Consider the following 23,339-nt stretch of genomic DNA (forward strand, 5'->3'; position numbering starts at 1 on the left):
TGGAGCTTGCGCAATACGAATAGACTGGTCTGCTTTGGTTTTTAGTCAGCATATGTATTTCCCCCTTGCAGGGGAAGGCCTAAATGCAATCTAAAACCTGGTTATATTGAGTTTTTAAATTGTAGTTAATTAACACCTAGTACTGCCTTATCATATATACTTGTATGCATCTTTAAAATATTTCTGCCAGCATCAAGGTAGAAATATGAAAGATCTGCTTTTGTCAAACCCAAGTTATTGGGCTTAATATAGGGGTAACGGGTGAAATTTAATGGCCTGTGATATACAGGAGGTGAGACTAAATGGTCCCTACTAGCCTTCAGTTCTATGAACCTATGAAGGTGTTTGGGTGTCTAATGTCAGGATCAGACCCTAAATACGGAGTCAGATGATGGTTGCATAAGAAAAAACAGCTGCACACTCTGCCCCTACATGTGAAATGAATTGTGATAGTTTGTCTTGCTCCATTCAGCCTTTCAAAATGACTCTGTGACAGAGTTTGTGGAGTATATTTGTTTGCAGCGTGGATGGGGTCCCAGGGTAGGCGAGGTGATATCTTTTATTGGACCAACTTCTGTTTCTGAAAGGGACAAACTTTCAAGCTTCACAGAGCTCTTCTTCAGGTCCTGAGAAGATAACCAGTTAGTGTCACAGCTATATACAAAGTGGGCCAGATTAAGCATAAGAGATGCACCCATGTTGCAGGAGACCACTTAAAATGAAGTGGGTAATTAACACCTCTGCATTCATGCGACAAAGGGGGTGGTAGGAGGCAGGGAGTGTTACAAATTGTTGTAATAAGCCATACAGCCAGCATCTCTGTTATGTCTGTGGTTTTTAGTGTCCAGTAGAGTTATGAATTGAAGTTCCCAGGCTCCTCTTTTGAAGGTGTTAGTTTTGTTTTCTAATTGAGACCGTATGTGATCATACATGTTCCAAGCACCAGCTAAAGGAACAGGTGATGTTAACAGTACTCCTCTGCTCCTGCAGGAAGTGAACGTGTGAAATCTGCTCTGGGGGGAGCCCTTCCAGCTGTTAACTTCCCATCCTGGCTCACGAAAGCTCATGCTCAAATAAATTGGTTAGTCTCTAAGGTGCCACAAGTACTCCTTTTCTTTTTGCGAATACAGACTAACACGGCTGTTCCTCTGAAACCTGTCATCCTGGATAGTTCATCTCACTGTCCTGAAGATGCCACTCTTGCTCCACTTATGGGCACCTTAAATTCCTCCTGGTAGTGCAGTGGGCTCTGAATGCTCTGCTCAGTTTAGGGCAAGGTTGGATGATTGGATCTAATCCTTCATACATGAAATGCACAGAATCTCCCTTAAAGCTAAGCCAGCTGTGATGGGCTGGGGAAAATGGGAAAGGCATCTCAAAGTACAGTATTCTAACTCGGCGCCATTCCAGAAACAGGGATCTGAAGGTTAGGAGGCACTGGAAGTCCACTGTGTGTTTCCCCTCCTGTCTTTGGTCAGTTGTTGCTTGAAGGCCATTTGCCCTAGGTACAAAACAGTCCTAGCAGCCTGTGGATGCTCAGCAAGCCAATTAACCTCCCTTGTGTCCCCAGTGGAAGGTTTCAGGATGAATTTGCAACTTGAGTGGTACAAGTTTAACACCAATGGTATCTAGTATCCTGCAGCCTCCGGACTCTGACCCCTGTCCCATGGCAAAAGCGGAAGGGATAACTCAGTGGTTTGAGCATTGGCCTGCTAAACCCAGGGTTGTGAACTCAATCCTTAAGGGGGGCCATTTAGGGATCTGGGGCAAAAATTGGAGATTGGCCCTGCTTTGAGCAGGGGGTTGGACTAGATGACCTCCTGAGGTGCCTTCCAATCCTGATAGTCTATGAAACGGCTGGGACTACATAAGAACATAAGTGATATCTCACCTGCCATCCATTTCCACCCTCTGACAAACAGAGACTAGGGACACCGTTCCTTACCCATCCTGGCTAATAGCTATTAATGGACTTAACCTCCATGAATTTATCCAGTTACTTACTATGTGCTTGGAGATATGTTACCTGTGGCCCATAATCAAACCATTCCAAAATTATTTGGGCTCAGGTACTAGGCCTGGTATTCCTTCCTTCATTCTCAATTTATGCACTATTTGCTTAGTAGCTGGAACATCTGTGCTTTTGTAAACAGAGTGAAACTGAAAACCTAGGTTGCCCATCATACAGGGGTAAGCCTGGTTTGCCAGCCAGCAAGCTTAGAACTGAACTTGGACCCTCTGGGTGGTGTCTGTTTATTATTTCCATGTATTACTCTGTTTCTAGACCACTTGTTTCTGGTGTTTATAAATTTAATAAATTAAAGGACTTTGACTTATGCAGGCCAGTAAATCCACACCACTATTAAAACAATAGCACACTGCATGTATGTTTCATTACATGCAGATACTTCAGCAGTTAATGGAGACTGGAACCCAGTACTTTGAGCACCAAGAAGAACGAACATGTCTTTTAGCAATAAGTAACCAGCTGTTATAACTGCTGGGGCTAAACACTAGAAGGAGACATGGTTACGTATCAAATCCGTATCTAACACAGTCACTTCCAAATTGTACAGTGAATTAAAAGGAAAAGATATGCTAAAATGGACAACTGAAGCAGGGTTTCTTTCTTTCTGTCTGTCTTTTTTTTTTTCTTTTTTTCTCTCTCTAAATACAAAGTATCCCCTTCTGTATCTCAAATAACCAATCTGATCAAGGAAAGCAAGAGTTACAACTTTGGATTTAACTCTATCCTCTGTAAATATGTACACTATGAACACTGCCAAATATGCACTTGCACAATAGGATAAAGTTTGCCATGCTAAAAAAGGCTTTCAACAGAACAATTGTTAAAGCAACAGCTTTACAACAATATATTGCTCTCAGGTATGAGCAAATATTGCCTTGTTTGAGCATAAAGTACCTGGGTGTGTGTTAGTTTATTTTTGTCCTTTTTTCCCAAACAAGAATTTCCCACCCCCGAACCACATTTTTCAAGAACTGCAACACAGAAATATTTGAATAGGATGAGAACATCTGAAATGCTGCAAAGACACAATGAAACCAGCCTGCTCTAATAATTGCTCGGTTTGCAAGAGCTTCCCAGGACAGTTATCGGATTATACCTTGTTACAAAAGGTTAACACCTCCTGATTGAAGCAGAAAGGTGTCTGACGTGTCAGATTTCATATATATGAGTCTGCCTGGAAGGAACCTCTCGAGCTAATGCACATATATTCTAGTTCAGGGATCAGCAGCCTTTCAGAAGCGGTGTACCGAGTCTTCATTGATTCACCCTAATTTAAGCTTTCGTGTGCCTCTAATACATTGTAACGTTTTTAGAAGGTCTTTCTAGAAGTCTATAATATATAACTAAACTATTGTTGTATGTCAAGTCAGTAAGGTTTTTAAAAATGTTTAAGAAGCTTCATTTAAAATTAAAAGGCAGAGCCCCCCAGACCGGTGGCCAGGACCCGGGCCGTGTGAGTGCCACCGAAAATCACCTTGTGCGCCGCCCTTGGCGCGCGTGCCATAGGTTGCCTACCCCTGTTCTAGTTAAATGAATGCATCCCGTTAGCAGGTAGTACTGTCTGCCCCAGGAATATTACCTGATGTAACAATGTGTATGCAAAGTGCTTTCCCACAGCTGCGTGCTCACAGATTACCTGTTTGTTTTTAGGGTGATGGTCTGAAAGAAGCAGATTTTGTGGAGTAAGGGAGTGGGAATAGGAAGGAAGCATGCTGTAGAAACACTCTGTTTCCTAATGATTCCCCCCCCCCCACCATGGGAAAAGAGCAAACTCCACTTGAACCCAATGGACCATGCTTGTCGTGTGGTGAGAGAACAGGACCTCTGGAGAGATGCCCCTGCTATGATATTAGGGTCCAAAGAGTCCCCAAAGTTCGGTGCAGTGTCAAGACAGACCAAAATTTCATAGCTGGCTTGTAATGGAACAAACCAACCTTCTCCTGAACCTTGCGGACATTCAGATCTGGCTCTGATCCAGACTTTGTAACTTAGACTGATTTTGACAGTCGGTTCACTTCGCTGGCTTTAGTCTCTCCAAGGCTTCTTACAGGCATTGGGCCAGAGCACGACTCTATTATCAGCACTCTCTGATTGCAGAACTAGCTGTTCTTCAATGAGTCCTAGGAAGGCCAATGTATTTACAATTGCAGTAAATATCTCTATTCATTTCCCTGGTAATACAATATGTCTCTCTTTCACACAGGGGCACACACTCTCTTTTTCCAACAGATGAGCTTCCCCATGACTGTAATGTTACAATAGTTTGTAGACAAAAAGCAGTCTTAGCACCACTTGCTTGCAAGTGACATGCGTGGGCCTGCTTAATCTTCATAAATGTGCTCTCGTTACACTATACCTTGCTTCACTCAGAGATGAACATACCCATTTACCATGCTGTGTGCCAGCTGAACCCTTCCCCTGTCGGGAGCACTTGAAGGCGGATAAACGAGGATGCAGAGAACTGGCCTCTTGGACATCTCTTTCCTTGAAGGCCAGTAACTTTTTGTTCTCAAGGCTCAAAACTTCTTAGGAAAAGATTTCAAACCAGTCTGTGCTCTGTGTGTTTGGGTCATCCAGGCTTCCAGAACCAGTAACTCTCTGAGCATTTGCTTGCTGGTGAGCCTTGGGAAATGTCATGGCATTCCCAGTGCTAAATCAGTCCAATTGCAATAATCTCTCTAATGATTAGAGCTGGTTGAAAAATGTTTAATAGGAAAAAAACGTTCTCAGAGTTTTTTGTTGGATTTTTTTTTTTTTTTAAATCTCAGGCACACTCTGCTGCTCCAAAACAGCCCAAAAATGTGTTTATTTTAAAAAGCCAGAATTTCCTGCAGTTTTAATCATCTATAGCAAAACTGGTTGAATTTGTATTTTTCTTGTTTCATGCAATACTTTTTTGGGAGCTACCCTAGGAACTGGCAGACTGGCTCAGATCCAAGGTCTATCTAGCCCTGAAACCTGCCACTGACAGTTGCCAGTGCCAGATGCTTCGGGAGAAGGTGCAAGAAGCCCCACATGAGGCACCTGGGGGATAATAACCATACCACGCCCCATGAAGGTCTCATCCTAATAGAGTGGTTGAAGCCTGAGATTTTATCTCCCTTCCTTTTTTGGGGGGGGGGGGGCATCATTATTAGGGCAGCAGGTTTGTCACAGTGCAGAAAAGTCATAGATACCATGATTTCTCCATTTGTCTGTGACTTCCTGCAGGAAGGCTTTAGGTGGGTCACCAGCCCAGTGTGGAGGGGAGGTCCTGGGTGGATGGGGGGCTGGAGAGAGTCCATCCAACAGTGTTGGCTCCTGTGTCCCCCAGGGCTGGGCCTGACTCATTGCTCCGGGTGTTGCGACCTGGCGCATGGAGTCGCAGCACCGCTCACTCAAATTTGGCACAGACGCCTTCCTTCCTCTCGCCAAACATGACATTCTATCCATGTCTGGGGTGAGTGAGGGGCAGGCTCACCCTCCAGGCACGCCCCTGCTTCACCCAGCCAGGATGAGAGTGGCGGTACCAGGCCAGAAGGTGCTGCTGTGGGTGCTCAGTGCCCTCTCATTTATCAAGGCACTTTTGTATCGGAAATCACAGAGCAGTCACTAGCCCAGGACTCTTACTACATTTACCGTGATTGCTCCCTGATTTTCGATTTAAACAATGCTGCGACAAACTTCCAGCCCTAATTATTATAACTGGACATTCTTATTCTCCAGGGTTGTGACACCCAGCATTCTGTAGCTATTAAACTGACGGGTGAGTGGTGGTTTATCTCCCTGACTAATTCAGCAACAATAAAATGGATGGGAGTCTAGTTTTGGGCAGGCTGGAAATTTAGCTTTTGATAGGGGTTGAGGGGAGAGAGAGGAACAAAATTCCAGTTTTCCCCTACCTCTCATACACACACCATTCTTCACAAACATCAGTGAGTGGTCCGGTACCTGTCATCTAGATAACAGTTCAGCCTGGTATCTTCCCAAGAGCTTAAGGGTGTTAGGTGCCCAAATCACTTTTATGGGAGTGAGGCACGCAACTCTTTGTCTCCTCAGTTCATTTCAATGCACAAGTTCACCTATAGCTCGAAGCATTCTCCGAGCCGTTCACACTCTGAGTCTTATTGCAATGGAATCTTCGCTGCGGAGCTGAACTGGGGCAGAGGCTGTACTCCATGGTAAATGTTTCACAAGGGGAATTTTCCTTCTCTCTTCATCCATGTAGTTACGAGCTAGAGCCTGCCACTGTCACTCACCTTACTTAATAGCTTGCTCTGTATTCCATCCCAGGGGTGGATTTCCATAGGGCTGCTTGAGGAGTGACCTAGCAGGACAGGAAGCAGGATCCAGCTCCCAGGAGATAGCGTCCCAGTCTTTGGGGGAACACAAGTGGGGGAAAAACTGTCAGCAATTGGGATTTTTATTTAAGCGTGGAGGGGAGAATATTGGAGGGAGGAAAGCTGGGAGGTGACACGAGCTCAATCTCCGCCCCCAAATACATCATCTTAGGTTTGTCTCGAATCTATGGTGTATATCTAGTCCCTGTTCTGGTGCATTGGCCAGGGGGTAGGAGGTGGAGAGATGTCTGCAGCTGGAGGGGCTGTTCCAGAGCGGTTATTTTCACCCCCTGCCACTGCTTTCCCTGACCTTTCAGTTAATCATGTAGGGCCAGACTCAGACTTTGCAAGGAGTTTACAATACGTAACTGATGCCTATACATCCTTGTACACCTGCACAAGCTACATGGAGTTTGGATCTGGGTGCAGCCCACTTACTCCCTCCAGGGGGCAGGTGGGTAGAGCTTCTGCTCCAGCCCCCTACTGGCTAAAGTAACCCAGCCAACAGGCAGGGGCCGGGGGGGATATAGTAGGATTGCTGGTGGCTAAGGTGAGCAGTATATATAGCTGCCCCTGGGAACAAGGAGCAATCCAGGAGGAATTGACTCGGCTGGGTGTTTGAGTCACAGCGCCTCCTGGTGCTACTCCAGATTAGTGCACTGTATGCCCCATCCTGTGCTCAGGGCTGGGCCTACCATCACAATCTTCCCCCCGAGGTAAAATTTGATCCCTTCTTATAATCAAGAAAATAACTTTTTTTTTTTTTGCGGGAGGGACCAGAAACTGTATTGACACACACACCCCAACCAGCTTTCAGCTTCCATGTGTACAGCCAGGCTATGAGACGCCCTCTCTCTTCGGAGAGGAGTTGGTTTTACAGTCAGACACCTATACACAATACACTTCCAAAGAGAAATAATTAGCCAGTAAAATCACTTTACTTCTGGTGTTACAGTCCTAGAAGTCACCGCTGGTATCACAACTGACACACACATACATCGCTTAGAGAACATACAGAGATAGCCGGTGCGGGCTGAGGAATACAGGTTTCGTTCTGAGTGAAAGAAGGTTCCCTGCCCTTACTCGGCTGTTATTCCACTGTGTAACTGGCACACAGCAGAGCGGATGCTGCATCCCTTACTGCCTGAGTGCTTCTTACTCCAGCGTGTAGTCCAGTGGGCCTGTTCCTCCCAGCCAGGATCGGGTCCAGAGGCAACACAGGTTAATTGGAACCACACAAAGAGGGGCTGACTGTCGCACACAAACACTGCACATGCAGGGGTGGACTCATACACTCGGAATAACAGCAAAATTGTGGGTACAAAATGCCCAACTGTCTCGTCGCTACAATAATAACAATTAAAATGTGTTGCTAGGTACTGTATATACACCCCTTCTCTCCTCTCAACCAGCGCCCTAGCGAGGATGGGGAAGAATCACTGCAGCAGTCAGGGCTTTCCGAGACTTTGTCAGAGCTTTTCCCCCTTTGGAAGGTGGGGTGCATGTCCTCACACCAGTGTAAACCCAGCGGACTTGCTCCTGCTCTCCATGACACTGGAGTGAATGGGCAGTCAATGGGAATTTGGGCCCAGGGAATCAAAGAACCATAGGAATGAAGCAAGAGGATTGGTTACTGTCATCGGCTGTCCTTTGGGTAGAAAATGACAGCTCAAGTTAAAATAATAGGGTAGAAGCTCTGGATTTAGAGCCTTCCCACTGACTTAAGGGCCTGATCTAAAGCCCCTTGAACACGGTGACAAACAGGTGTAACCCGCATGATTTCATAGTTACCCCTGATTTACACTGGACTAAAGGAGAGGAGAGCCAGGGACTTTACTCCTTGAGACTGACTCGGGTTATGCTTCAATGGGACAGAGAAGTCCCAGAAGGGCTCAGATAAAACACGTACTAAGTGCATGGAGGGGCAGGGGAAGTGCCAAAGCAAGGGCACAGGCTTTTGGAAATGGTACACGCAGGAGATCACACATCCACCTGAACTTGCCCCTCTTGCCACGGACGGCCCTGATTTCTCAATTACGCTGTAGTCCCAGGGGGCTGCAGCCCCGAGGTAGAGCTGAATTCTCCACCATTCCAGAGCTCCTAGGGCCACTGGGTTGCTTTGCTACCGCCTGCAGTGACCCTTTCTGTAATGAACCACACAAAGTATTTCTAACATTCTCCAAGGGAAATTGCTGAGTGAGAGGTAGGCCAGGTATCGCCTTCTTTTGGGAGCCATTTTGTTCCCAGATTATTAACCTGTGTGAAGCTACTATATTCAAGGTGATTGCAAAAGGGCTGTACCAGGAATCGAGGGGTTAGCTCCACCTCCTCTTGCAGAGGGCAAAGGCTGGGTGCTTGGCAGACACAGAAGGGAATTTGGGAAGTCACACCTCACATTCGCTACCAGAGGACTGGCCTGGATCTCAGGCTGAGAGGTCTGCTGCAACTGCTTCTGTTTCCTTATTTTACTGCCTTGTTATAAAACTGATCGCTTTGAGACCTAGGCCTTCCTGACTCTAACTGGATACATACATAGATATTTTTCCCCAGTTGAATCATTATATGGAGGATCCTTCAAATAAACCACAGCTATGTTGTGAGACGTGAATGGACAACTCCCGCGAGATCACAGCACGGGCTTCCGTAGGCATGGATCTCTTGCTCCTGCATGAGCTAATCTTGGTAGAGAACAAGCTTAAAATGAGGGGACGGGGAATTTGTTCTCTGCAACCGTCTGGACGAGATTTTTACCACCACAGGGTAGAGGAGAGGACACTGATATAGCAAGAGGATTCCACTGACTGGTGTTGGAAATCAGTCTCTTCCAATTTGCACCCTTTGGGCAAATCTCTAGGAAAACCTTCCAGAAAAGGAGGTAACCAGGCAACAGAGCAGGGTGTAAGCAAGGGAAAGCTCTGCTACGCTGGTCTGGTGTCAGCACGAGGGACCTCAGTCCAGGTTCTGCATTCGAGTGCGTCACTGCTGGGCTTAGGGACTATGCAGCCAGCATGCTGAGCCCTTGGGGTGAGGGAGTGGTGGAGGTGGGACTCAAGCGACCCCATGCAGCCAAGGAGTGGTGTAGGTGGGACTCAGCGGGCTCATCCTTAACCAGGTCAAGTGCTCCCAATGTGGGGTCTGGGAAACCCTGGGTGGTTTGGGATGCCACAGGGTCCCACCCAGATAAGCCAATAACCAAACAGGCAAATTTGAAGGCTAGTTTTGAAGGCAGGGCCGATATTGTACATGGGAGCGAGCTGTGGGGGTGACGGGTCCCCCCATCAATGGTAGGGAACTCAGAAAGACCAGAGCAGACAGGTAGGGCCTGGAGAACCAGGGCAAGGCTTCAGGAAGGTGACACTAACCTGGCTGAAGATGCCAAGTGTCCCTTCTCCCCCTGTGGGATTATTAGCACCCGCCTGGCTAAGTGAGAAGGAGACCTTGCACTTTGACTAACAAAGGAGGGTGCATGCAGTTTCTCTCTTACTCCCCAAGGCTTTATCCTGCCAGGTGCTGAGTGCCCTCGACCACCAATCAGCGGCACTCAGCACCTTGCAGGGCTCAGTTCCAAATAAACGCCAAGCTCAGCTACTCTAGCACCTGCTGGACGGCTGTCTGTCCCTCTGTCCTCCTCGAACCGAAAACGCTGCACCTCTCGCAACACGCTCGCCCGCGTGAAGATCCTCCCTGCTTAACTGTGATTGTGTCAACCCCCAGGGTGTTTCAGGGACCCGTGCTACCATGTCACGCAACAGCTCTGCCTCGGTTTCCCCCCCTCTGAAACCCGAGGCCATTGAGCGTTACCTCCTGGTTAATGTTCAGACAGCGCTTTGGAGCAGCAGCACGCCATGCGAGGGTTACGCGTCCGTGGTCCAAAACACAACCGGCCCCAGTCGTGGGACTGCAGGGAGCGGAGCACCCAGCGGTGCCTGGGGGATGAGACTGGTCTGCCCCTGGCGGACAGGACGGGCCTAGTCTATTCTCGCTGCTCTGAAACGTTCATGAAGTCACGGCTCAGCCGTGACATCGCCATGGAGAAGGGCAGCAAGGCTTTTGCTCAAACAAAGCTCCGGCTCCCTCTCCACTTAGCGAGGGATGCCGAGGCTGGGAAGCCAGAGAAGTCACTAAGGCAGTGCTGGCTCAGGGGCCCGATCCTGCTGGGAGCTGAACATGCCTGAGGCCTGTGATGCCAATGGGCCTGATCCTGGGAGAGGCTCTGAGGTGCTTCCCAGCAGTTCAGGGGGTCAGACCTTGAAGGAAGGGCCAGTAGACCGATGAGAACGGCCAGGAGGATTTTCTGAGTCTTTGGCTCCTGCAGGGAGGGGTGAGGGGGAGAGGTCTCTCCCAGTGGCTATGAATTAATTCTGGGAAGACCCACAGCCTGTCCTATACAGGAGGTCAGCCTAGAGGATCACAATGGTCCCTTCTGGCTTTGGCATCTCTGTATCTTCCCTGCAAAACCAGGGTGGATTTGCTAATCCCAGGGCGAAGGGGGAAAGTCTGTGGCTTTTTCTAACCGTGATTCATTGGTACTGTGAGAGCCTCAGGGGCCGTGAGCGCGCCGGGCGCTGTACGTATGCACACAGCACAAATGGAGGGGCCTTGCCCTGAAAAGCAAAACCGTGCTCCCGTTGCCCTATCATAAATCCCTCTTTTTAAAAAGAATCCTGCAGTGCCCCCCAAGGCCCTGCGAGACGGGCTGGGCAGCTCCTGGAGCCCAATGCTGCAGTCGGACCAGCGTGAGGGTGCTGGGGCAGAATGCCCAGCAGTTCCATTCTCCCCTCTCTGCCCAGCTCAGAGAGATGTTACTAAGTCAGCGGTCATGGGGCCAGCTGAAGCTAATGATGTAGATTTGCCATGGCCCTGCACCTTGTGCCAGTGTTTACACTGGTGTAAAATGCGACTACCTCAGAGCGGGAGCCAGTTGTGCTCCCTTTGCAATGGCTGCTTGAGGCACCGGCCTCCTTCATCCTTTTAGCATGTACTCCCTGATAATGCTTTGCATTTCCCTGGCGCCTTCCAGCTACAGCTCCTCCAGGGCTTTGCAAAGCTGTGGAACCAGAGGTGCAGAAAGGGAACGTGCCTGGCTCAGTGTCATACAGCAGCTGCGTGGGAGAAAGGGGACTAGAACCCAGGAGCGCTGACTCCCACGCTCCTGCCCTGACCACTACACTGCACTGCCCCCATTTCGTTGTCATGCTGGTGGGAGGGGCAGGACTGGAGAACTGTGGAGCGTATGCTCAGGATAGGTACAACACAGATGGCAGAACAAGCTTGCCATGAGCTGCCCTGTCTTGCACAGATGGCCTCCAGGGTGCCCTGAGCATTGCCAAATCTATGGGCAGGTGTGGGGAGATTCAGGCACTGGACACTGGAAGGAGTCACAAATAAGAATGGCCATACCAGGTCAGCCCAATGATCATCTAGCCTGGTATCCTGTCTTCTGATGGGCCAGTGCCTGATGCTTCAGAGGGAATGAACAGAACAGGGCAATTGTCGAGTGACCATCCTGCCGTCCAGTCCCAGCTTCTGGCAGTCAGAGGTTTAGAGACACCCAGAGCACGGGGTTGCGTCCCTGACCGTCTTGGCTAATAGCCATTGGTGAACCTATCCTCCATGTGCCTTTGCCCTGCCGTGATGCCTTTGCCCTGCAATGAGGCTGAACAGAGATTGACTCGCTGGCCGCCGCTCCAGCATCACTCCTTATTCAGAGACTGAGCGAGAAGCAGCTGCCTGCATTACCAGTCTCTGCTGCTGTCACTGAGCTGGCGGAAAAGCCCAGCCTGCCTGTGCTTGCCCCCTCTCCCCATCTTTGTCTGAGATTTAGGGGATAATTTTTCCCAGTGCACTCAATTTCCCTGACCTGAGATGGATTCCAAAGCTGTCTGGTTATTGCCAGCTGGAGACTGCTGCCTGGGGGCCTTTGGCAAGATTTTCTCCCACTTCCTTCCAGTTTTGCTTATAGCTCCCCCACATACACTGGTGGCATGGGCCGGTGAGAGGCAGCAGGGGTTAGTGGTTAACGCAAAAGACTGGGAGTCCGGACTCCTGGGTTCTCTTCCTGGTTCTACGACTGGCTCGCTGTGTGTTTTGAGCAAGTAACTTTCTCTCTTTCTCCACTTTGGTTTCCTGATCTGTAACGCGGGGGTGGCACTCGTCTCTTCACTCCCAGATGGGTTGTGAGGATAAATGAATTCCTGTTGCTAACATGCTTTAAGAGCCACACTAAGGAGGCATGCAAAGTATCACTGCTTGACATGTTCAGGTCCCTCAGCCATGGCTAGGCAGCCACACTGAACTCAGAGGCAGATCAGGACAGATACACCAGCTGCACAATGACAAGATAGAGGGTTCCTACTTTTCATCTCTAGATCTGGCTTATCCTTCCTCCGATTCCAAATCAAAGGGCGTTGAGCTGACGCGCTCAGCACCCTGCAGGACTGAGTTCTTACAGGATATTTGTCCATGTCGCAAAACCACTATGCAGCCTGGCATAACAGCTAATCCCAGAGTGTGCCCGGGACTGGACCAGCATGCTCAGCCAAGCACTCCCGAGCAACAGTCCTACAATAACCAACTGGCACTCGTCAGCAATCCCAGTAACCAAACCAGCATTCTGAGCAGCAGCCCTACAATAAACAAAGCAACACATCACTCACAAGCAACCCTACAATAAACAAAGCACCTATAACCAAATAGGAGTGCAGGATCAGGCCCATGCTGGCTAGCAGAAGGAAACCACCTTTGGAAAGGATGGCTTTAATGGTGCTCTCTCTGCGTCCCAATATCCTTGAGGTTTATTGTGCTCTGCTACTGCAGCCCCAACTAGGACTGAGAGGAGTTTTAATTAACCTCTTTGGACTTCCCCCAGGGCTCGTTAATGTGTGAAACAACAATACACCCCCTCCTGCACGCCACCACAAGACCTCCAAAATCCACACGCCTGCTGTAAATCTCCTGGTTAATTTCACTTGCTGGGGGCACACCAGGCGTTTCCGAATGTACCATCTGTCAGGACAAATTCCCTTGAAAATCAAGCGCGTAAGACACCTCCGCGATGGAACAAGCATGCAACGCGGCAGAATTGTTTTCAGAAGAATCTGAAGGAAGCCAAAACAGCTCTCTTCCCAGGCAGTAAAAATGCCATCGGGATAGAATAAACCGGTGACTTTAGGGCTTAGACCGCTTAGTGCTGCCACCACCCATCCATGTTCTGTACCTCCGCACTGCTCCCCCGTGCATCACAGCCCAGACCTGCAGCAGTCCCTGCGTCTCCGGCCGGGGGCCCGCCCCCAGCAGGCGCTGTCTGCGACGCAGCCCGGAGTGGGTTTTATGATCTGCCTGAGCTGAGGGAAGAAGATGAGACGCCCCTGTCGTGTTTTGTGACCTGAGTTCTGATCTGAGCCCAGGCCAGGGGCAGGGTAGGTGGGCGAAAGGCCGGTGCACAGAACCCCTCAGCTTTCCCAGAGTGGGCTACTCCTGATGCCGCTGCAGCCCTTACTCTAGGGAGAAGCCTGGCCGCCGGACCTGCATGTGGAGCACAGGCAGGCAGCACGCGCCCCTGCGCAAAGTGGTGACTGTGCATTGGTGGTTGAGGAGGATGGCCAGCAGCAGCAGCAGCCACCAGCCCATCCTTACGCACCCACACCCTGCAGCCGGGGCGTGGTTCCCTGCTTCGGGGTGGGGCCACTGTGCACTGGTGTTTGCGGGGCATATACCTGTCCCTGAGCAAACCCTGCTGCACAATGGCCATAGGCACCCAGGAAATTCCTATCGGCTCCCAAGATGCTCCCACTTACTCCAAATAGCCTTTGGAGGCTGCACCTACCGCTCAGTGGGAGGTTTTGCTGGAACCCTGCCCCCCCACCCAGGTGGAGGCTGCACGTTCCCCAAGGCTGAAGATTCTCACCCCAGGGGCGGCCGGACATCCCACTCGTTTCATATCATAGGGGTTTGGGCTGAGTCGGGTCCCGGATCAGGCCCAAACTGTTTCATGGACAGTTGCTCTTGCCTCGAGCGTGTCTGGGGGCCAAACGGTGCTTCGTTAATTCATCCTCACGGAGGCCCAAGCTTTTAGAAAGTGGGACCTCAGTTCTTGGGGCCAGGCTGACCTTCCGCACCCAATGACGTCAGCTGCAGCTGTGGGTGCTCAGCCCTTCTGAAAGCCAGGAGCAAGGGGGGACCCCAGAAAAATGAGGCACCCCACATCAGCAGCCTCTTCTGGAAAAAGTTGGCCTTAACTGCACAGTTGTTCCCAGGACCAGAAGCTCAGCCCCATGGTTTGTACGGTGTGAAGTAGCCAAGCATTTAACTTTCCAAAAGGTTTTGCTCTTAGACTAGACTTCTGGGCACACTTTACAGCTAGCCAACTCTGTTCATCTCCTTCCCTTTTCTGCCACTCAGAGCACGTCCACACCAGCAAGCTGCATTGGTTTAACCCTCAGGTGCGATTTTAAACCAACGGCCACGGGTACACTCCTATTTCATTTAAAACCAGGAGGCTTATTTTGGATTGGTCTCATTCAACCGGGAGCAGTTGTAACCAAAACCGCTGTAAGTCCCGCTTACACTGAAAGAAGCGAGTTCCCACCGTTTCCACTGATTTTTTTTAAAAAAACGACTTAAGTCAAAGAGGTGCCATTTCTGCGTGTAGACAGGGCTCCGTGTTGCTACACAACGCAACTCACTAGCAGGCTCCGGGTAAAGCCTTGCTCCAGGTTTCTGTGGGAGAAGTCCTGCAAATAGCAGCTCCTTTCATCAGGAGAGAGATGCTGAAGCAGATCTCTCTCTCTCTCTCTCTCTCTCTCCCCCCCCCCCACCTTCCTGCCGTACAAATAACTCCCACGCTACCCACGAGATATTCAGCACTTCCAACCCAGTTGGTGCATTGCCAATGCTGTAACACTAAACCTGTGCCTAACAAAGGGCTCCCAGCTGCATCAAGCCTAGCAATCATGACACCATATTTCATTTTAATGTGACACGTTCCTCTTGTTTTTAATCCCCAGCTCATCACTAGTATATTTTATTTTTGTTGTTGCAAAGTCTTGGTTAATATTTACTTCCTCCTTATAAAAATGGCATATAGCAACATACCTCAGACAGCCCCGAGATAAAACGGAGTCCCTGCCGCCTGGCCAGCAGCAAGCGAAAGGGCTGTGGCTCTGTGTGTGTGTGTGTGTGTGTGAAACTTCTTGTTCTCCGGCCTGTGTTTGAAGACAGCTGGCGGGGGGGGGGGGAAGAAAATTGCTTATGTGCGTGAGCCGGGATGTCAGTTACCCCCTTTGAAGGCAATGGGGTTGCATGTCGGTAACTGAGGGCAGAATTTCACCCCTGAGCAGGTGTTAAATGTAAATGAAAATTTCTCAGAGGGGAGAGGGGAACATATCAAGATTCTGGTTTGAAACAAATGAAGGGCACATTCATTGGATGGAAGCGACTGTGCAAAACTCTGCTTTGCACCACCAGGACACTAGCTTACGCTAGCTAAAACCCAGGGGCCAGCTCCTCCATGGCCATGCACCTTGGGTAGCTCTTGACCCCGGTGTAAATGGTTCCTAGTCTGACTGAGGCGCTCTGTCTACCCCCTTGCACGTATTTTGCGCTGTTGTAACCAACCGTGCCCAGGGGTACCGGGGGGGGGGCGGGGTTCTAGGGAATACAGACTGTAGCACTGAATGCCACTTGTGGGCTTTGGAGGCGTGGTGCTAGGTGGAAGGATCAGGGCTGGTTACAAAGGGAAGGGGGAGAAATCTTGTATTTGAGGCACAGGACTGGGAGTGGGGAGGCTCCCAGCGGGAGCTTGGGCACGGCCGGAGCCAAAGTTTTCAAACAACTCCCACCCAGCTTGGGCTGCTTCCACTTTTGGGTGCCCGGCCTGAGGCACGTCAGCACCCAGGGAATGGAGTCGGCCCAGTGAGAAACCACGTTGAAAAACACTGGCTTTAACTTCTGCAAGGCTTGGTTTCCTCACCTGTAAAATGGGGGAGGAGGGGAATTACTTGTAAAGCTTTCAGACACTAGGGTGAGAAGCGCCGCCAAAATGCCTCGGACTGACTAGAGAACAAGGTGAGAGCTGGAGAGAGGCCTGGCTGTGTACCTGGTGAGCTTTCTCCCTCCAGAAACTGTGATTTATGTACTTCCCCTCTGAAATCTACAAGGCCGTAATACAGGTGTGGTTTCTCTAGCATGCCACAGCACTGGAGAACAAACATTCAGCTCCCCTCCCTGCTTCTAAAGAGGTCACTCCCACTCCCCCGGGCTTTCTCTTCTCCCGAGAGCACCGTGTCGCAAGAGAGCAGGTCTCGGTTGCTGGTTATACTGGTGCCATTGGAGACCTACTGGCGGTTTAAAGGGAAAAAAGGTCTGTTCTCTTTTCCCCCCATTCAGACCCCTTAAGCCACAGGGTTTCCCTATTCCCTACGTAATGACAGGTGTCAGAGTAGCAGCCGGGTTAGTCTGTATCCGCAAAAAGAAAAGGAGGACTTGGGGCACCTTAGAGACTAACCAATTTATTTGAGCATGAGCTTTCGTGAGCTGCAGCTCACTTCATCGGATGCATTCAGTGGAAAATACAGTGTGTATGGTAACACCCATTGTTTCATGTTCTCTATGTATATAAATCTCCCCACTGTATTTTCCACTGCATGCATCCGATGCAGTGAGCTGTAGCTCACGAAAGCTTATGCTCAAATAAATGTGTTAGTCTCTAAGGTGCCACAAGTCCTCCTTTTCTATTCCCTACAGTCACTCTGACAGGGTGGATTGGGGGTAAGGAGCAGATCTGATTAGCAGCAGTAGATTTCTCTACAGATGAACCCAGCAATTAACATTTGCTCTAGCCTCCAGCATGCGACCCTCCCTGACCCAGCTGACGTATTTACATTTATCACCATAGTATCTTGGCACCACGGCTCTCGACTCCCCCAAGCACTTTACAGCTGCCTACAACTCAGCAGCCTTCACAGGTGTGGAGAAGCCGTGCTCTGCTTTCTGAAGAGAGTTAGTCCAGATTTACACCACTGTAACTGAGAAGAAAATTTCGCCCAGCAGTATCGCAGCTCATTTCCCCCAGAATCCCAACTCCCCCCCACCCCCCGAGCGTTTACATTTTAGAACCAAGCCAAGCACACACCCACCAGGCCTGGCATCTGTCAACATTTTAGACAGAGTCGTCAAATGTCCCTCAGCCTCTCCCTTGGTACCTTCTTTAGACCACGTCTGCAGCGTCAGAAACGTCCACGCTCAGACCAACGGCAAAGTAAAGCATCCACCTTGTAATAACTGATGGCCAGCGGCTTGTAATTTACAACCCCAGGAGTCTTGCTAGCCCAGGAACATCAACAGAACACGCACGAGGGCGGAAAAGGCCTCGCTGAGCAGCCAGCGAGAGAGCCAGTGGCTTCCCTAGAGCCTTTGTGTGCGCGTGTGTGCATGCAACAACACCAAACACACAGCTCGACAATGTTCCGGTAGCTGTTTCCGCCACAGCATCATGAATGCTAGAATTGAACGGCACGCCGAATCTGGGCTTGTGTGGCTGCAGATTGAACACGTGCAGGTGCTTTCCATGTGAAGGATGCTGCTGCTCGTCTCTGATGCCTCTCAGACAACGCACTCGCTAAAAGTCCCTGCCACATTCCCCTGGAGGAAAACAACAGAAAAGCAGTGGCTGGGGGACGACGGGAAAGCCACCACTAGCTCAGGACTGAAGATGGCCCATGCCGCCCTTTGGAGCAGTGTTTCTAGTTCATTTCAGGTGAAAGAAGGGAAACATTATACATATGAGGGAGAGGAGAAAGGCTTTTTTATGGCAAGTTGATTTAAGCGGGAAGGTGGCTGTATTTGAAGCTGCTCGAAGGTCTGGGATGTGAGAGGTAGCACTGGCTAGATGGGCCGGTGGGCAGAGTCCAGGTCAGGTGAGTCCACCGCAAATATAACTGCTCACATATATACCAGCACCGTGTATCTGACTGCACAGGTGTGTATATCAACGGAGATTTTCAGGCTGCCCTGAGGCATCAATTTTAATGGAAATTGGGTTCCAGATCTCTTAGGAGGTCTGAGTCCTATTTGTCCACCCTCACACACATACACACACTGTACTGGGGCCGGGATATTTTCCTTCCGATGTGATTTCTTTCATTCTGATCTGTTGCTTCTCCGGTGGCAGGAAAAGCACCTTGTAAATAAATACAGTAATATTCTCGTAAAACTAGGGGAGCTTCAGGAGATTCAGTCTTAAAAAAATAAAATTTTACTAGTTGGGTAATAAAATGAAATATTCTTCATGTCCTAGTGGAGGATCTCACTGTGTGTGCTCTGATTCTTAAGACTGCTCTCTCCCATTTCCAGCTGGGTCGACTGCTTTGCAAAGAAACAGCCATGAATAGCTCTGTCTAGACATATGTGACCCATGCTGTATGGAGCATGTTGGTATGTGTAACCAAGTCTAGCAGAAATGCCTCCAAGTGCTGCCCTCGTGTGTGTGTATGTGTCTTTCCATGTATGAAGTTGCATTTGAGCAGCATCTGTCTGAATATTCAAAACCAACCTGCCTTCCGCTAAGAGGCTACTCTTGGCACAGGCCCCCCTCCCTGCATTACCATCCCCTAAGACAAGCAAACAACGACCAAGTACTCTTGACCTGACTTGCTGTGTGCTACTGCCATATAAAGGAGTGGGGAGGAGGAGGAAAGAGGACAGCTGAAAAGGGCAATCCAGGAGTCCTCTCAGATGCTTGTCTGAAGGTCACCATTAAGCAGAGTCCTTTGAGTTTCCGTGGTCTCATTTAGCCTGGATTTGTCCTGCTTGCTGTCGCTCCTGTCGGCATCATCCATGCCACTGACCTTCACCAGGCAGAGAACGTTCTGAAAGCTCTTCTTGAAGTTGTCGGACAAAAAGGCGTAGAGGATGGGGTTGGCGCAGCTGTTGGCATAGGTGAGGACCACAACGAAATCAAACATACCCTTGAGGAAGGGCGTGGGGGTGATGGATTCGGAGACGGAGACGGAGGAGACGTTAAATATGTAGAAGGGAAGCCAGCAGAAGATGAAGACTGCCACTACGGTGGAGACCATCCTGGTGACTTTCTTCTCCGACTTTTTCCTCTTGGAGGAGCCCACTCTGATCCCAGAGGACTTGACTTTGATAATGATGAACAAGTAGCAAAGGCAGATAATGGTGAGGGGCACCAGGAAGCCCAGAATGAAGGCATATATGATGAACCCTGTGTACCATGCGCCAGACTCGCCTGGCCAGATTATGGTGCAGCTACTCCTTCCATGGTTGTTTTGGATCCCAGCATAAATCATGATGGGCATAATGACCAGAAGGGAAACACCCCACACGGCAACATTGATCATCTTGGCCGTTCTTGGCCTTCTCCACTTGGCAGATTTGATGGGGTGGACCACAGCCAGGTACCTGTCGATGCTCATGACGGTCAGGCAGAAGATACTAGTGAACTGGTTGATCCCATCCACAGTCATGACGATCCGGCAGATGGCTCTGCCGAAGGGCCAGTGGACCAGAGCCACCTGCATGGCCAGGAATGGCAGCCCCAGCATGAAGAGCTCATCTGCGATGGCAAGGTTCAGGATGTAGATGTTGGTGATGGTCTTCATCTTGGCATAGCGGAGGATGACATAGATCACCAGTGTGTTGCCGCACAGGCCTATGATGCACACCCCAAAGTAGATGAAGGTAAGGATGGCATTGCTAGTCAGGTCAAAATGCTGGCCCGTAGTGTTCTGGGAGGCGTTGGCAGACATCTCCGTGGAGAAGTTGTCTAACTGGGAGGCCGAAGAGAACCAGAACTCAGTGACATTGGGCAACTCGTACGCCAGATCCATGGTGCCGTTGTTCACAGGGCAGGTAAAATTCAGATGAAATGAATTCTCACCTTTGTTTGTTTACAGGAGTGGGGCAGAGAGATCTAAAAATCAAACAGAGAACAAAACAAGTGTAAAGAAGCCCCCTCTTTATTGCTTAACCCTCCTGCTTCAGGTCTTAAGACAACTTCTTACTGATGGGGTTGTGGGCTGGGGCGTGGTCAGGAGGGAATGTTCCCTGGAGACAGTTTCTCCCACGACCACCTCTTGCAGTTTTTCTGTACCTTCCTCTGAAGTCTGTGCCCTATTCAGGAGGCTGACCTAGCTAGACCACTGCTAGGCAGGTTCCTTCCTGTTGTTTTCGTAATATCTAAAATATTACTGGCCAAACCCCGGCCTGAGGAAAGCCCACTGACGGCAGTAGAGTTATCCCAAGAATGACGTTAGCCTGGCAAATCAAATACAATAGTAGCACGGACGAACTTTATTTCGATGAGACCAATTAAAATGTGCCCGCAGGTTTTATGACGACCCAGGAGCTAAGAAGGAACTGTTGCTGCAGCCAGTTTCTGTGGGAAACCTGTTCCACGCCCTTCCCAGTGCTCAGGAAAACGCAGGCACCCAGGCAAATCTTTAGGGTTTTTTAGATAAGTACCCTGAACACTCTTGCACATTTTCCAATTGCACGTCCTCTCCCCTCCCCCCGCCCCACCCCATCCCATCTAACTCCCACAGTCCTCTCCAGCAGCAACTTCAGCACAGCCTGGCGACAGCTGCCTGCCCCTCGGTCCAAGCACCAGCCCTGCGCGAGGCGAGCGTGCGTTTGCTCTGGCCTCGCCGGAGCTCCGGCTGCGCGGTGGCAGGAGCAACACGACTCTGCTGAAGGTCTTAATGGGCACCTTCAGCAGAAGGGCCACTGCTGGCAGAGAAGCCCCTCTTATCTTACCTGCTGGGCTTCTCTTGTGCAGATCCCCGGGAACAGGGCTCCCAAGGGGTAGGGGGCTGAGCCCCCCTGGGCTTGGCTCAGTGTGGGAGGGGTTTCCCCCTGCCTTGTGCGCTGGCTCCTATCTTGCCTTGGGCACGGGATGAGTGGGGAGAGGCAGAGGGTAAGGAAAGCCAGCATGGGGCGGGGGCAGGATGAGAGGGAATGAGGTCTGGGGGCTAGCAGCTCGAGCATGTCCCTGGCTGGGGGGGGGGCAGTCTCCTTGCCAGAGCCGCTGCTGAGACCAGAGGAGGGGGAAAGCCTCAATGGGTGCAAAAAGCCGCAAAGGATTCAGTAAAGATGGGGAGGAAGAAGAATGGAAAAGGTGGGAGAGGGCCCAGAAAAAAATCAAAAGCCCCCCCCCCCATACACACAGGCACAGTTTCCCCTCCACCCCCACCCCTACCAGGAGCAAGTGAAGGACTCTGCAAACTCCCCCAGCTCCTGGTAGCAAACTGAGACCCATTCCCTAAAAAGCCCCCCCCCTTCTCCCTGAGCTGGCTATTCCCCCAAACCGGAGCCCCCCTCCCGCAGCTACTCACAGGCTCCTGAGCAGGGAAAGAGCATCCCAGCCGGCAAGGCACCCTCTCCCCCTTTGCACCAAGCCAGGCTGTCCCTGGCTCCAAACAAGCCGGGGGGGGGGGCTGTTTCTTCGGAGCCCCCCAGAAGCAGCAGCCAAGTGGGCAGGAGCCCCAGCCTGGCCAGATCTCCGCTCCCGCGGGCAGCCCTGCCTTGCAGCCTCTCCCAGAGCTGCCTTCCCCCTCCAGAAGTTTTCACCTGCTGCAAGTCTCTCGTGCTGGGGTGCGGTCCCAGGCAGGCGCCCGCCGCGGGCTTCAGGCTCGCTCAGCTCCGAAGTGCTCCTCCGGCAGCAGAGGCGAAGAGGGACCCTCTCCTCCCCCTGCCCCTTCCCCACGCACAGCGGCTGCGTCATGCAAAGCAGCGGCTCTCCTTGCACCGGTGGACAGGTTCTGTGCCGGGGGGGAGGTTTTCTGATCAGGGGGCTGAGCTAAAGCAAGCAGCCCCCTCCCCCGATGCAAGAAGGGAAGGGGGCAAGTTCGCCTTGCAGGACGCAGAGGGAATAAGACGTGGGAAAATCCCTCGGCTCTGCACAGGGATTTAACAGAGGCAGGGCTGGCATGTCGCTGCAACGGGTGGGGGTGGGGGGGGTGATGCCAAAGTGGCATGCACTGGTGCTAATTCAGCTGCCGTGCCGCGTGTGCATCTCACAGCCGGTGGTGTGCTCGTGCCCAGACGCAGCTGCATTCGTGGGAGGAGGACCACAACTGAGGGGGGGGGGGGATCGATGCAGGGTGAGTTGATCTGGAGCTGGGGAACTAAAGGGTTGGCCCCCCCTCCCCATGTGTCCATAACACAAAGAGAGGGGGAGGGAAATGCAGCTCTGGCTCCTTTGTCTAAAATTCAAACCCCTTTTAAAATCTAAGGGAAATCCGATTTTCTCTCCAAGAGCGTTGTCGCCCCCACAGCAAGCCCAGCGTGCAATGAATGAGACGCCGTCCTCTGGGCCATGGTTTAATCTACACAATTGTTTTGCCCCCAAAGAAGGAATTTGTTCCAAGCAATCGCTGAAAGACAAGAGCACCCGGCAAGCAGCGGAGGAGCAGACGTGGTTGGTTTTATCGGGGGCGGGTGTGTGTGTGAGGGGGCTAAGGGAGTTTCAGAGCTGCAGAAAGGGAAGATAGGCAGTGAGATACACATGCCCCAAAGACAGGGGAAGGATGGGGTGGGAGGGCCTCAAACGAGAGGCACACCCAAGTAGGGATCTAGGTTTCCCCTGCAACAGGGGATGGGAAAGAAGATTATAGCCAGCGCAGGTTGGGTTTCCCAAGCAGGCTCTGTTCAGAGCGCAGCAGATGATGGCCCCATTGGGTTTGTCCATTTATCTTCACCTCCCCCGGCAGAGCTGGCCCGTCTTGCCAACTCATCACTGTCGTGTGTATCCCATTCTCAAGGATTTCTGTTCCCAGGAGCATCCTGCAGCACACGCGGTTTATTAATAAAGCTGAGTCAACGGGGAGTGAAAAAAGAGAATTTAGCATCAATTTCACGCTGGAAACTGGAACTAGCAAAACCCATAGACAGGTGAGCACCAGGCTGGCGTGTGGAGCAAGGCAATGCAGTTGGGTGATGGTGGAAAAACCACGAATGACAGAGGGCGAGAT

The 23,339-nt window shown here is 50.8% G+C and overlaps 1 protein-coding gene across 5 annotated transcripts; it reads right to left on the reverse strand.

Moving 5' to 3' along the window:
* Nucleotides 1–2,723: 2,723 nt before the first annotated feature.
* Nucleotides 2,724–22,886, reverse strand: SSTR2 (somatostatin receptor 2). Of its 5 annotated transcripts, none has more exons than XR_007352574.2 (3): nucleotides 21,937–22,886; nucleotides 17,484–20,281; nucleotides 2,724–6,384 (listed from the first exon to the last, which is right to left on the reverse strand). XR_007352574.2 is itself a non-coding variant. In XM_048818964.2 (2 exons), the coding sequence occupies exon 2, from the start codon at nucleotides 20,196–20,198 to the stop codon at nucleotides 19,077–19,079; it is 1,122 nt and encodes a 373-aa protein (XP_048674921.1). In that variant the 5' UTR covers nucleotides 20,199–20,281; nucleotides 21,937–22,886; the 3' UTR covers nucleotides 7,268–19,076. The 5 variants fall into 5 exon arrangements, 3 of the variants coding, with proteins under 3 accessions (XP_048674921.1, XP_048674922.1, XP_074975280.1); XR_012664830.1 differs by having other exon boundaries at nucleotides 15,442–20,281; XM_048818964.2 differs by lacking the exon at nucleotides 2,724–6,384 and having other exon boundaries at nucleotides 7,268–20,281.
* Nucleotides 22,887–23,339: the final 453 nt, after the last annotated feature.

The sequence above is a fragment of the Caretta caretta genome, chromosome 14 (assembly GCF_965140235.1).
Source record: "Caretta caretta isolate rCarCar2 chromosome 14, rCarCar1.hap1, whole genome shotgun sequence".
Classification (NCBI taxonomy): Eukaryota; Metazoa; Chordata; order Testudines; family Cheloniidae; genus Caretta; species Caretta caretta.

What these genes read in the sequence shown, in the direction of transcription:
- SSTR2 (XM_048818964.2), bottom strand. Translation starts at nt 20,198, where the DNA reads ATGGATCTGGCGTACGAGTTGCCCAATGTCACTGAGTTCTGGTTCTCT.